General features: G+C 51.9%; 1 protein-coding gene across 2 annotated transcripts in view; it reads right to left on the bottom strand.

Annotated features, from left to right (window-relative positions):
• Positions 1–1,154: 1,154 nt before the first annotated feature.
• HUNK (hormonally up-regulated Neu-associated kinase) overlaps positions 1,155–15,065 on the bottom strand; it is a 117,790-nt gene continuing 103,879 nt past the window's right edge. The window contains exons 9-12 of one of the 2 annotated variants that reach the window (XR_003680775.2): positions 13,706–13,753; positions 7,574–7,754; positions 1,474–4,419; positions 1,197–1,283 (exon numbers count right to left, since the gene is read on the bottom strand). Coding sequence is in view for 1 of the 2 variants with exons in the window: in XM_024120406.3 (XP_023976174.1) it covers positions 3,761–4,419; positions 7,574–7,754; positions 13,706–13,753 (888 nt within the window). In the remaining variant the exon portion in view is untranslated. Of the gene's footprint in view, positions 4,420–7,573; positions 7,755–13,705; positions 13,754–15,065 lie in introns of both variants that reach the window. The other variant, XM_024120406.3, reaches the window with a different exon arrangement.

The following is a 15,065-nucleotide window of genomic DNA, read 5'->3' as shown; positions in this document are numbered from 1 at the left end:
GTAAGGACCGCTCGATCTGCAGTTGACTTTCCCCTCTGCCCACGGTGGCCATGCTCTCTGATTTCTCTGTGTTCTTTGAGGAAGGTGCCCTGCCCCCCGAGACCCACTCAAGGATCAGCTCGCTCAGGGACCCTGGAGAGTCCTTAAACCATCTGGGGCCCCAGTTTTCTCTTCTTCAAAAAAGCTTGGGTTGAACCCCATGGTCTCAGGTCCCTTCTGTTCTAAATTGTTCTGATTCCTAAAAGAAAACATCATCATCATGGGGCTTCCCTGGTGGCGCAGTGGTTGTGCGTCCGCCTGCCGATGCAGGGGAACCGGGTTCGCGCCCCGGTCTGGGAGGATCCCACGTGCCGCGGAGCTGCTGGGCCCGTGAGCCATGGCCGCTGGGCCTGCGCTCCGGAGCCTGTGCTCCGCAACGGGAGAGGCCGCAGCAGGGGGAGGCCCGCATACCACATAAAAAAAAAAAAAAAAAAGAAAACATCATCATCAAAACTAGATACACCTTCCTGCCTCCTCCATCCCCACCCCATCAAACCTCAGAGCGAGCTTTGCGTAGTGGAAACTGTGGGCCTCTCACTTTCTACCACGCTACGCCATACAGGGGAGCCACACTGTAAGGGGGACACGGGGTTTAAGCAAGTCTGTAGATATGGAAAATGTTTTGTGAACAGTTATGAATGAAGTCAGAACTGGGCCAATCCAAACACCCCGTCTGGACCCCGCTTCAATTCTACTCATCACTCCTCTTCCCCCAATCCTCAAACAAGGACAAAAGCTAGAGGTAATGTTCACAGATGGCATTCTTCATGTGCCATTTTCAGAGTCTACAAGGAAGATCCTGACCCCCCGCCCCAAAAAAAGAAAAATGCTGATTCGTCTTGAACTGCCATTTGCCGTACGTCAGGCAGATAGACGTTGGCAGACACCCTGTGGCAAGAGAAACGAAGGCAAAAATGCCCTCAGATACCCACACCTCGATCCCCCCTTGTATCCTGTCAGTTCCTGGGCCAAGAACTTTACGTAGAAGATGATAACCACTATTTTGCAATGTGCTCTTAGTTTTAAGATGTATCAGCCAATAAATGAAGCGGTCATAGTGAGGGAAAAGTGTATTTCACAGTCGTTATAAAAGTACATATATTTAATAATGGTGACATAAATACAGTCCTTACTTATGACCAGATGGTACAATGAAAGCCGACTTTTCCTCCCGGACGTCACACGATGACAGTTGTCACTTCCGGCAGTAACCATAGGCTGACTCAGCTCACAGGTGCAGACTACTACTGAGAGACAGTCATGGGTCAAAGAGACAACACGCTTTGTACTTACCAAAGGGATAATCAAGGTCTCCATATAAATATAATAAAATAATAAAGAATTAACATTTCTTCTCTCACTCGATTCCATAGATTTGTCAGGTGCTCACACACACAAAATACAGTTTCCCCCCCTTCCTCACTCCCCCCTCACCTCTCACTGGGTTTGGAAGAAACCTGAGTTCACAGTTCAAGTTGCCAGTGGCGATGCAGTTGGTCAGTCGTAGGAGAGCCTGCAGCTGTTCTGGAAGCATATGAGGATTGGGGAACACGTCCCAGCAAGCTAACAGCGACACAGAAATGCTCATGTTCTCGAGGCAAGTAAAACACAAGAGAGAGACATAAAGAGCGAGACCAAGTTCACAGGCACGTAGCCTGCAAGCCTGCAGAGCCGGCACTTGCAGCTGGAAACCATCTTCAAAAAGGCTTCTTCGGCGATCAAAAACCAAACACTTCATGTCAAATGGAGAGAGGGACTTTTTCAGATGCTTTTCTTCTCTCGACTTAAAAAAGGCCTGTTTTCAACGGAAAGTTCCGCCACCCGGTCTGGAGCCATCCAAAGGAGTGCCGCCAGCGGCGGGGAGCCTGACTTGCTCCCTAGCCCTGGGGCTGGGGTGATCCCCTCAAGGGGCAAGCAGCAGTCCCAGGGCTTGTCAAGGTCAGCCAAGACTGGGCACGGCAGTGGCTTCCGGGGACAGCCAGGTATCCGCTCTCTCCTTGCTCAGTCAGAGACGTTTGGGGCAGGAGGTCACCAGTGCTGAATGAGAAGAAACGAAGGACCATCCCCCGGTACAGGCTGGCTGCCGGTGGAAAAGGGAAGGCAGGCTTTGCAAATGCTCAAAGGCCGTGGCCTTTTTTCGGGATCAGTGGGCTGCGAGGACTAGCCCTGGGGCGGCCACAGTAGTGGTTTCTGGCCGCAGCTGCACCAGCCAACAGTTGAAGAGTCCAGGCTGTAGTGTAACCTCTATCCAACCTGTGCTGACTCTTCTTCTTTTGCCAGTTCTGTTCACCACCAAGGGGTCCCCGCCAAGTGCCAGGGCCCAGGCCCCAGTGGAGACAGCCCCCGGTGGGCTCCAAGCTACACGCGGCCAGACAACGCTGGGGTCCACAAAACACGTACAGAGGGACGGCACAGACACAGACCCAGAGATGCGTCTTTGGTTCCATCCTTGGCAAAAGGAGAGAAAACAGAACATGGACTCAAAGCCTGCGTGAGGAGTGCTGCTGTCCTCAAAGAAGATACGCCGCTGTATTTTGAACGTGATGCCCTCCAGACGAGCCTCTCACAGCCCGCGGCAAACTGGCTGAATTCCAAATCACGCCTGTTTCCTTGGCAGCTTGAAAACCGCCTTGCACAGAGCTAATGGTGCCTTCTGAGTACATCCATATCCAACCTGAATTCTCTTCTCTCTTTCCAAATAACCACCTGTAACTATGTGTCACACTTTCCAGCAGGATCAGGGCTCTGTTGATCCGATGGGAAGAACACATGGCCGCCTATGATCTCGCCCCTCCTGCAGGCCAGCGTAGGCCGCCAGCCACTCAAGACGTCACCTGGGTGAGCTTTGATGCCCTCCACGCTTATCCTCCCGTGAGAACAGGAGTTTGGTGAAATCAATTCTCATCTCTCCATCCAGGTTTTTAAAAATTATGTTGTTTCGGTTTAATGACATCACATAGAGAAAAATCGTCTTCCGAGAAGAGAACTCGACCATTAGCAAGCTTCAACCGAAAGAGAAAAGAAATCTGTCAAGACCCCGCTTGGCAAATGAGTGTCCCCATCGGCCCTTTCCTTTCACTGGCGTCCCCGCTGTTGGGATCAGTCTTTGACCAGATGCCCCATTTTGCTCAGAGGGGACGGTGCTGGTTTCGGAGGTTCCTGCCTGCCCTCCCCAGGGGTTCATGGGACTGGCGCTCCAGGTAGCCACCTCTTGCCACCCCTGCAGGGATCCACCTCTATGAAAAGAGGGGAAACCGTGCCTGGGTGAGCCAGTTTGTGACGCCGCCATCTGACTGCTGAAAAGGGAACAGTCTGTTGAGAGGCACACACAGAGCACGAAGTGGAGAAACAGCTCGGAAGGGTCTGTCATCTGAGTGGTCCAGGGCCCGATGCTGGCTTCTCACCCCCAGCGCAGTTCAGGGAGGTGGGTGGAGGGCTCGTGAGTGAGTCGGAGGAAGGAGGCCGTGCATGATTGGAGCTGGACGTACAGACAGGCAACCCTCCTGGGGGATCCCAGCATCTCCAGGGGGCCCTACTCGGGACTGGGCTGTACGGGCTCTGGGTCTGTGGGTTTCAGCTGTGGGGACATCGCATGTCAGGAGGAGGTGAGACCGTGAAGGAGGCTCTGTGAGAGGCCTTTGAGTCTTCATGCCCTGACAGATGTATGGAGCTGCTCCATTGCTTTCCTTAGAAATGCCAAGAACCCCACTGCTGGCCCAGGTTAACACTGGCCTTTGACCCCGTCAGCCATGTCGAAGGAGAGGCTCACGGGGGCCAGGGGCTGCAGCGGGGGCATGCTGGCCTCCAGGGGCCTGTCTGCGGAGGGCTGCAGGCTCTGATGCCGCTTCCTCAACATCTGTCCAATGCCCATCATGGGGAACCTGCCTCGGCTCTTCACACAGTTCGGGCTCCCCAGGGGCTGCGTGGTGCCGTTGCCGGGCCCCGGGGCTGGAGGACACATGCCCTCCTCTTTGGGGGGGCTGTTCTTATCTTCGTGGGCAAAGGAGACCAGAGTGGGGTGCAAAGGAGTTTGCAGAGGTGACGGGCTTCCAGGCAGCAGGACGGGAGAGAGCGTCCGCTCACCAGGATTCCCTCGAGCCAGGCCCCCAGGGGAGTTCAGGATCCTATAGTGATGGGACGGGGACAGCAGTTCCGTCTGGTCGTCACGATCCACGGACTCAAAGGAGCGCGCCATATCCAGCATCAGGGGGTCTTCCTTGGCAGGGATGCCAGCGCTCCCAGGCCCCTGCTGAGGGGGCTCTGGTTTCTTGACAATCCTGGGTGTCCTGGGGGGTGGCACAGGGATGAACTCCATGGAGGAGGAAGCCACACAATTGGAGTCCGAGGTTTTGCGAAAAATATTGCGGCAGCCGAAGGAATCTGCACACCAAGAAAGCAAAGGAAACATGAAGACGGCCACACAAACAGTGCCGATGGCCCACTCCCGCCTGCTCTGACCTCCAGCTTCACTGAGACAGTGCGTTATCCAGGGAGGTCAGATGGAACCAAGAAGCGAGCGGCCTCAGCATCCCATTCTCCCCATGGGGAATCAGACGGTCTTCCCAGAACGGAGGGGACAGAAGGCTGGTGATGGGAGGCCTCCTGGATTCTGATTTGCCTCATGGAGCCAGCTTAACATCTGTTCTCCTTTCGGCTGCTTAAAATTCTGGACACTGCCGAAGAGCCTTTGAATAGAAAGGTCCATGGCTCAACAGGACGACCGCAAAACTGGGATAGCACATGGATACCAGCTCTCTGAGGACTTGCAAATTTGGTCCTCAGATAATCAAAGCTGGAAGGAGGGTCTCCCCCGTGACTTTTTTAAAACAAATTATGGTAAAAATTACATAACATGAATTTTAAAGTGTTTATTTATTACTTAACCGCTTTTAAGTGTACAGCTCAGTAATGTTCAGTACATTCACACTGCTGTGAAATAGAACTCTTCACCTTGCAAATCGAACAGTGGTTGCCAGGGGCAACCTATGAATCTGACTACTCTTAGGTCCCTTGAATAAGTGGAATCCACAAGATTTGTCCTTTTGTGAGCGGCTTGTTTCACTGAGCACGATGTCCTCAAGGCTCCTCCGTGTCAGCGTAGCACGGGTCAGAATTCCCTTCCTTTTTAAGGCTCCCTCATGTGTTTTGGTCTCACCGGAGCCTCACCTAATTCTGAACAGGGGTGAAACACTTTTCCTCTGTATATTTAAGGCAACCAGCTGACCTCCACGGTTTCCATCTCAGGTTGGCCCAGACTAGAATCCAGGTTTGCAGACTCTGCCAGAAAAGAAAGGGAAAACCTCCACGAGTTTGGAGGTGAGGGAAGTAAAGCCCAGTTCCTGTGGAACAGGCCCTGTCTTAGCTGCCTTTTCCTACCATCATATTTTATAGGCCCCGTCGGGGCCCAGAGGCAGGAGCAAGCTGCTGCCCCCCCAGCAGTGATTTCGGGGACAGCCCAGGACACTGGGAATCCTCTTCGCCTTACATAAATAAATACGCAGATCCTGAAATAAACCTCCTCCTCGGGCCAGCACAGACGCCTGAGATTCACCGGCAGAGAGAAGGCAAATTTCATCGATGGCTAACGTGCCCGGTGTTCCAGCTGGCATGTGAGGTCCCTGTCCCTCCCTGAGATGGCTGCGTGCTCCCAGCTTGTAGCCCGGCTTCTCCCTCCGTGCCGTCCTGCTTCCTTCACCCCCGCCAGAGGTGCAGATCCTGGGAGGACGCCCCTCACACTCGCCCTACTAATCCGCAGCTGAGCGCCGGCCCCGGGGCACAGAGCCAGACACCGCATTGTCCCCTGCAGGAAGGGTACCGTCACCAGCCCCGACGCTTCAGCATGACTGCCAGCTCCTCTTCATCCCATCCTGCCCGGGAGGCAGTAGGCTACACCGGTCAGGCGAGAAAGCTCTAGAGCCAGGCTGCCTGCTTAGAAATCTGGATGTCGTCACTCACCAGCTCTCTGACTTTGGACAACTCTCTGGGCTAGTTCCTCGTCTCTAGAAATGGGGGTGAGAATGATTTCACTGGGTTGAGGTAAGAGTTGAAACGGTGCCTACCACACAGTGAGAGGTCAGTGCTAGCAATTATATAGGCTCCGGGGTACTTCTCAGCAACAGGCTCTCAAATCCCACGAGGAAGGAAAAATGCAAAGAAACAGAGGACAGTTGGTCCAGAAAACTGTCAAGGAACGCACTCCATCTCTGGGGCTGCAAAGTTTACCCCCACATATGCAGCCCTGACCTAGACTTGCCTTGGGGAATCCATAGGACGTCCCTGCCAAGGGTCCTAACAGGATTTGCTGCCTGTTCCCAAGCCAGAAAGGAGGATCCCCCAAGGAGGGACAAGCACAGTCCCTCCAGTGGGGTCCCTGCCTTCCTGAAACCTGCAGAATGCAACTGAACTAAATGGAATTGTTCTTCTCTGGGTGAGAAGCGGTCTCAGAGTCAGATGGACCGTGCTGCTTGGTGCTGTTTGAATCTCTCTGATACTTTCCTGCTTCCCCAGGGGACCACTGGTTGATCTCAGACAGCCAGGGCCCTCCTGGAACCTCAGTCTCTTCGTATTTAAAACAAAGAGATCAAAAAAATAAAAATTAAAAGAAAACAAAAAAACAAAGAGAGCAGAGACTGGACTCCACAATCTCTCCCATCCGCCCTCTGTAAGGAGAACCTCTCCTCTACCCCACGGTTGGCTTCAGGATGCTCCCCGGCTCCTTGTACCCGCCTCCCGGCTCTCAGTGGGTGTTAAGCCTCCCTTCTGCGTCGCTGGATGCTTGCCTCAGAGGAAGGAGACCCATATCGATCAGTTATCTCACGTGCTGGATGATGAATGAGGCAGAGTAGCCCACACACGTATCTCATTTGATCCACCCAATAGCTCTGACGGGTAGATTTCCTCACAAGTAAGGGAACCAGTTAAGATCCTCAGGAACTTGGGCCACAACAAACTATAGAGCTGGGTTTGAGCACCCTACCTCCACCCCAAAGCCCACATCACTGCCTCTCAGGGTGCACTTCTCTGGTGAAGGCTCCCACGAGAGCACACCCCCCCCGTCACTGCTCCCGCATCACGATCTCTGCCCCTCCAGTACTGAACACCCATTCCTGGTTCCATGATACCATGCACCCCAGGCTCTGCTCCTGCAATGCCACGCACCCGGGTATCTGCTCTCACAGCACCACACGGCCTGACATCTGCTCCTGCAAAACCATTCCTCCAAGCTCTGCTCCTTCATCCTCATCTCTTTCTCTGCACCAGAATCTCTACTCCTGTAACACCCTACACCCTGATCTCTGCTCCCACAATCCCATGCACCCCACCTCTGCTTTCTCAAATCCTGACCACACCGGTGGACGACACCAGGCAGTCTGGACTTGCTTATTCTCAGGTTGCCTTGCAGGCATCAATCCTGCTTTCCCGTGGGTACGAGAGTCGTGTCTGTCCAAGGGGCCTACACAGCCACCAGCATGGGGTACACAGCGGCCCCGAAGCTGAACACAAATGGCCCGGAGAGCCCCCGGAGCTGACCCACCTTTGTCGGGGAAGCCAGGCTTGGCGGCCTTCCGGTCCTTCAGCAGGGCCCTGGTGCTCTGAATCTGCGTGATGAGCGAGGCTGAGGGCTGTTTGTGTGATGGCAGGTTCTTATCCAACTTCTTGGAAAATGGCCGATGAAGAAAATCCCCTCTTTTTTCTTGTTCTTTGGGCTTTTTATCCTTCCAATCAGAAGCAAACATAGGTATTCAGATGCACACAAGAATACACAGTGGGGTCCCTCTTTGAAGAGTTATCGAAGTAGAGTTAAGAAACGCCAGTTTGGGGCTTCCCTGGTGGCGCAGTGGTTGAGAGTCCGCCTGCCGATTCAGGGGACGTGGGTTCGTGCCCCGGTCCGGGAGGACCCCACATGCCGCGGAGCGGCTGGGCCCGTGAGCCATGGCCGCTGAGCCTGCGCGTCCGGAGCCTGTGCTCCGCAACGGGAGAGGCCACAACGGTGAGAGGCCCGCGTACCGCAAAAAAAAAAAAAAAAAAAAAAAGAAACACCAGTTTTCCAAAACGCTAGGCTCTCAGCTACGTATGGAACAATGGAAGCGTTGAGGCCCAGCAGATGCTCCAGGGAACCTCCCTCCCTCCCCTGGGCCACAGCAGACTTCGGTGGTCCCCAGCTCCCTGCCTTATGCCGTTTTGACGTGTTCCAACAAGGGCAAGGTCATCCCTGGGCAGGCCATTATTCTCGAACAAGCTGAACAAACTGAGGCAACGCAGATGAGGACTCCCGGAAACCTGCTGTCATACTTATAACGGAGCCCTAAGATTCTGCCCACAGCAGTGGTTTTACAAAGGCAATTCTGCAAAGGAAACGTAACTGCTTCCTCAGCGCTTGTGTGTTCAGTCAAGCCGAGGAGGTGAACGACCAGCCCACGGAGCCAGTCTAGGTGAGTTTCTGACCCCTTTACCCCCTCTGGGCACGTGGGCTCTTACTTGTGTACTTAAATTGGCACGATGCAGCCACTTGTGCTGTCAGTCTCGCCTTTATTTAACTCAATGATAATCCCTCTGCTAGGAGTGAATTTGACTGTTTTATCTATCTTCCACCCCACAGCCTCGGGCATGAAGCCAGGCACAGAGAGAAAGCTTAATAAATAGCTATTGAAATATTAAAAAGCAAAAACAAAAAAGCCAGTGGAAACGGAACTGAATTAAAATTAATTGAGTTCAAGCTTCTGGGAAGGGTGAGGCTGCTAAGAGGAAGCTTTTTTCTGGCCCTAAAGATTATGTTTGATGTTTACTGTTAAACAGAGGCAACTGAATCCGGACCTCACCACAAGGGAGTGGGGGGAAAAAGAGACCGATTTTCACATTTTTTGCCTTAAACCTTAAGAGCATTTGCAATTCAAGAGAGCTCATCTATTTTTCATGGATGTTGTTGAAAAGCTTCTCAAGGAAACATCCCCTCGCACTCAGGTAGCCCTTTCTAATGAGGATTTTCAGAGCCTTTACGAACTGGGGTTCGTTACGTCCAGGTTTTGAGTGGGAAAGAACGACTGGGAAGAGATGGAAAGTGGGGACGCCCAGCCCCGCCTTGAGCGTCACCATGAGGACAACAGCTCCCTGGGGCCTACGCCTTGGCCGAGGTGGCTTGTCACCTGGGGAGGGGCGAAGTGGGATGAAAACAGAGGTGAAACTTCTGCAAACAGCCTCCCCAGCTTCTGGACAGCCACTGCCACCCTTACTGAGGGTGCCTGGAATGCAAGACACTACTCTAAGAGCACGACCCATGACGAGGCAAATACTGTTATCCCCTCTTGCAGAGGAGCCTGCAGTGGTTAAAGAATTCACCCAGAATATACCCGGACAAAACTATAATTCAGAAAGATACATGCACCCCTATGTTCATAGCAGCACTACTCACAATAGCCAAGACATGGAAACAACCTAAATATCCGACAGAGGAATGGATAAAGAAGATGTGGTACATGTATACAATGGAATACTACTCAGCCATGAAAAAGAACGAAATCACGCCATTTGCAGCCACATGGATGCAACTAGATGATCATACTAAGTGAAGTGAGTCAGAAAGAGAAAGACAAATACCATGTGATATCACTTATATGTAGAATCTAAAATATGGCACAAATGAACCTATCTACAAAACAGAAACAGACTCATGGACATAGAGATCAGACTGATGGTTGCCAAGGTGGGGGGGTGGGGAGAGGGATGGAGTGGGATTTGGGGTTGGCACATGCAAACTATTACATTTAGAATGGGTAAACAACAAGGTCCTACTGTATAGTACACAAAAATATATTCAATATCCTGTGATAAACCATAATGGAAAAGAATATAAAAAAAGAATGTCGGGCTTCCCTGGTGGCGCAGTGGTTGAGAGTCCGCCTGCCGATGCAGGGGACGCGGGTTCGTGCCCCGGTCCGGGAAGATCCCACATGCCACGGAGCGGCTGGGCCCGTGAGCCATGGCCGCTGGGCCTGCGCATACGGAGCCTGTGCTCCACAACGGGAGAGGCCACGACAGTGAGAGGCCCGCGTACCGCAAAAAAAAACAAAAACAAACAAAAACAAAAAGAATGTCTACATGTGTATAACTGAGTCACTTTGCTGTACAGCAGAGACTGGCACAACATTGTAAATCAACTATATTTCAATAAAAAAAAAAAAGAATTCATCCAGGAGCCGGACGGCAACTCAGGTTTTCACAGCCCTCCCTGAAAGTCGGTGTTCTTAACCCTCGACTCCACACTGCCCTCCGGAAGCCTGGGGCAGGGCCAGGCGTTTGCAGTGGCAGAGAGAAAGGCCGGGCACGGCGACTGGCCAGGATCAGGGACCACCCCGTAGTCCCAGGGCTCCGGGTCGGCATCTGGAATGCTACAGAGGAGGCCGTGGGCAGGACACTACGGAGGGGGAAGGGGGCATCCGCTCCAGGTCAAGGCCAAGCACAATTCTCCAATGCCCCCCTCTCCCCGTTTCTATCAAACACCAACAGGCCCCCATCTCCACGGCAAAGGAGAGTGAGCTTTCACGCTCCCCAGCCTCCCCCAGGCATCAAAGGGCCTGTCCCGAAAAGTCTGGCAGAATTCCATCCTTTTGCTCTGTTCTATCTCTGTTTTTACGAGAAAACTCCTAAGTTCTACCTGATAACACCTTAAACAGGAAAAAAGAAATCAAACACGCTTTCGTGATACATTGTAAAACAGTATTTGGAAGAAAAAACAAAACTGGAGTCCCCCCCGCCCCCCACCCCCGGCCCCTTTTTAAGGATTTTTTTAAGAATGATAAGCACACCTTCCTTTGGGCTGCCCTGCGTTCCCTACACTCGGAGGGCTTCCTGCTGACGGCTTCCTGGGTCCAGCTCAGCCCTTTTCTAACTCTCCGTGGGTTTTCAAAGCTAAAGGATCAAGATGCAAACTTTCGGGGGGCCGGTATCACCCCCCAGATAGAGTTCGTGAACCAAGAGGTACACAAGGTTTGAGAGTTTTCTGTAGGAAGAGACCAAGGTTGGCTCTAGAAATCTCTCCAACAACCGACAAAGGGGTATTTGGCAACAAGCAGAAAGCCTGCGATGGGGGCAGAAGAAAAGGGACATGGATTTAGGACTAAAGATTGCGGGAAACCCTGCTCAGGCCCCCCGTTGAACTTAATCCCAGGATCCTGAACCATGGTGCTTCCTCCACAACCCCCAGAGCAACTTTCTCCAGCCAAAAAGACTGGGTGACTTCACAGTGACTGGTTTCTTGGGAGATACCAAGAGTTCATCAACGGAACACTCCCTATGCGGGACAATCCCCTGGGTCAGTCAGTCCGGGTGGAAGGGTCACCAGCCCCCAGGAAACGAGTTTGTTTACAAGCAGCCATCCTCATGCCTTCCAAACACAGGTTACAAATGCAACTGATCATCCAATTCTACCTTTTCATTTGCATGGCCTATTTTCTCCAAAAGAGATTTCCCAGGGGGCAGGATGCTAAATTGCCTTATGTAACAGAAACAGATCTTCAGAAGGACTAATTATGTTCCCCCTTTGACATGCCTGCACCCATTCCTGCGCACCCCACCCAGCAACGCTGGCTGCCTTCAGGCCTCTTTGGTTTCCCTCTGATTCTCATGGGAGGGCGGTGCGCCCCTCCCCCACACGCACCTAAGGGTGGGCGATGGAGCTGAAGCTTCAGGGGTCTTCGCTGCCCCCTCATGCTCAGTCCGTACCTCCAAGGCAGATCCAAGAGGACACCGCAAGTAAGCCCCACACAAAACAGCTTCTTGTCTTCTTTCAACCAAGTTCCAACCACCACACATGTGCGTGGACATTTACAAAGCTGGACACTTTGAAAATGTGACCCCTTAAAGGATTATCTACCCAAGACTCTTTGGATGTCGTGGATTGTCTGATGGAGGAGAGGGAGAAACCAGTGAGTGAGGATCCACTGGGCTACGGGAGGGAGGTGTCTGCGGGCTCGACAGCCAGGCCTGGGGGTAGGGGGGAGCCAGTCCTCAGATTCTGAGATCTGAGCTCCAGGGCGCGGGTCCCCTTAGACTCTTCCCTGCGACTCCAGGCTCCTGGCTCCAAAGAGCCGCAGCCCTCCCCGTGCCTTTCCCGTTTTGCTCCTAAAGGTATGGCCAGGTGACCTTCAGCAAGTCACTTCCCCTTGAGGGACGGGCCTCCCCATCTATAACCAAAAGGGTGGGTCCTTCCTACGCTCTCCGGTTATAAAAATGAACCCCACATCTTGCCTGCTTCACTGTCTGAAAGGCAAAGGCATTCATTCAACAAGGACAGATGCGGCCACGCCTCCTGGGCCCCCGCACCCCCGGGGCTGCAGGAGGAAGTGCTGCCCAGTGGGGCCACCTGCCCCTCACGCAGTGCAGAACTGACCACAGAGTGTCAGTGATGGCACAGCGGAGGGGCCAGGGGACTGGAGGTGAGCTAACGCTATCCTCTTTGAGGAGCCTTCAAGTCCGCTCAGCGTGGGCTTTCTGGAGCCTGGTGTCCCCTTGATGATGAGACAACCTCACCTGGCTGTTTGGAACATCAGAACCAGGTGCGGATTGTGGACACCTGGGATGGCCCAGGGGCCCAGGTGTTGTCTGCTGGTTGATTTTGGTTCCTTGCTGCCCATCCCATAGGGGAAAGCCACAGAGGCCGGATTTTGCCATAGGAAACAAGCAACTGAGTTGAGAAAAAAGAGGGCTTGGTTCATAAGTTAGGCCACTGAGCCGGGAAGCCCTGGACTGTTGTAAACCCCACTTCTTTTTTTTTTTTTTTTTTTTTTTAATAGAGGATGATGTTGAATAAGTATGTCCTCATTAATTAATTAATTAATTAATTTATGGCTGTGTTGGGTCTTCGTTTCTGTGCGAGGGCTTTCTCTAGTTGCGGCAAACAGGGGCCACTCTTCATCGCGGTGCGCGGGCCTCTCTATCACGGCCTCTCTTGTTGCGGAGCGCAGGCTCCGGACGCGCAGGCTCAGTAATTGTGGCTCACGGGCCTAGTTGCTGCGCGGCGTGTGGGATCCTCCCAGACCAGGGCTCGAACCCGTGTCCCCCGCATTGGCAGGCAGGTACTCAACCACTACGCCAAACCCCACTTCTTTACAGGTAGAAACACGAACGCGTAGCCAAGCGTGTAGTTTTAGCAAGACAATAAAAAAATGGTCAACTATGCATAGACAGCACTGATCTGATCTGAGGGATTCTGCAGGGTGGAATTCAGGACAGGATGGAGGTGTGCAGGTTCCAGAGCCCTGGGCAGAGATCTGCCAATCTTCAGGGTCATATGTGATGGTTACTTTCATGTGTCAAGTTGGCTAGGCCAGGGTACCCCGTGTCTAGTCAAACACCAGTCTAGATGCTGCGGTGAAGATATATGGTAGATGTGAATGACATTTAAATTGGTAGGCTTTGAGTAAAGCAGATTAGCCTCTATAGTCTGGGTGGGCCTCGTGCAATCATTTAAAGGCCTTAAGAGAAAAAGACTGAGGTGTCCTGAGGAAGAAGGGATTCTGCCTCCAGAAGACATGGGGATGAAGCTGAAACATCAGCCCTTCCCTGGGTGTCCAAGCATCACACACACACACACACACACACACACACACACTATTGGTTCTGTTTCTCTGGAAAACTCTGACTAATCCATCATAACCCCCCAAGTTCTTACCTGCACAGCGTGAAATTCAAGGTCTCTTGTCCAGGTGCCCAGGGAGGCCTGTAAAAAGCAGCATTTTTCAACAATTCAAGAAGCTGCACTTGCTGTTTATTTCCTAAACTCTACCCCCTCCCATTTGCAGCTCCGGTTGAGGATTCTCCATTTCAAAGTTTATGGACAAGAAACCAAACTGTCGTGGAAGCAGGCAGCAGGTGTCCTAATGCCTGCCCTGGATAGATTTTCTAGGTAAGATTTTTATTAAAGTCTAGGACACATAACACAAGGGTGCTCTGATGATGAGTAAGGAGTTCAATACGTTTCCTCAAACAGCAAAAATACATCGAAATGGCACCCTGATCAAGACACAGAACCCAGCTGGCACCTGGAAGTCCCTCGTTCCCAGCATCCTCTCCCTGTCCCCAAAGGTAACCACTGTTCTGATTTCTAACAATTCAGCTTGACCTGATTCCATACTTGATTTTAAAAATTCGTACAGATTTTTAAATGACACAAAGAAATATCACTGTAATATTTTACCTTTAAAATTACAGTCCCTGTTATGGGTTTAATTTTATTGCCCCCAAATTCATATGTTGGAGTCCTAACTCCCAGACCTCAGAATGTGGCCTTACTTGAAGACAGGGTCAGGACAGGCCCGTCACATCCTCTTTGAAGCTTGGGGGAGGGGAGAGTGTGAAAGTTTGCTCTCTTTTGCCTTTGAGAAGGAGTATTGGTGTTATCTTGACAGAAGTAAGTGAAGATGAGGCCATCAGGGTGCGTTCTAGTGCAATGTGACTAGTATTCTAATAGAAAGGGCGAAATTGGTCACACACACACACACACACACACACACACACAGAACACCATGTGACGATGAAGGCAGAGATCGGGGTGATGCTTCGACAAGCCAAAGAATGCCAAAGATTGCCAGCAGCCACCAGAAGCTAGGAGGCATGGAAGATTCTCCCTCCCTCACAGCCCTCAGAGGGAACCAATCCTGCAGACACCTCGACCTTGGACTTCTGGCCTCCAGAACTGGGAGACAATACACTTCTGTTGTTTAAGCCACTCAGTTTGTGGGACTTTGTTACGGCAGCCCTAGCAAACTAATACAGTCCCTCCGCCACCCCTGAACAACTTCTCTTCCAAAACTGCAATGTTACTTTGACACTACAGAAAAGCCCTCCTAGTTCTAACTTACATTTTGCTACAAATGAGCATTATTCTTAGAGACTAAACAAACTTGGCTCCTCGCTCTCTACAGCTTTTTGTTTTGTTTTGTTTTGTTTCTGTATCTTATATTCTAATTTTTTTTTACATCTTTATTGGAGTATAACTGCTTTACAATGGTGTGTTAGCTTCTGCTTTATAA

The sequence above is a fragment of the Physeter macrocephalus genome, chromosome 8 (genome assembly GCF_002837175.3).
Source record: "Physeter macrocephalus isolate SW-GA chromosome 8, ASM283717v5, whole genome shotgun sequence".
Classification (NCBI taxonomy): domain Eukaryota; kingdom Metazoa; phylum Chordata; class Mammalia; order Artiodactyla; family Physeteridae; genus Physeter; species Physeter macrocephalus.
The sequence above is the reverse complement of the archived record's forward strand: the minus strand, read 5'-3'. Positions and strand labels throughout refer to the sequence as shown.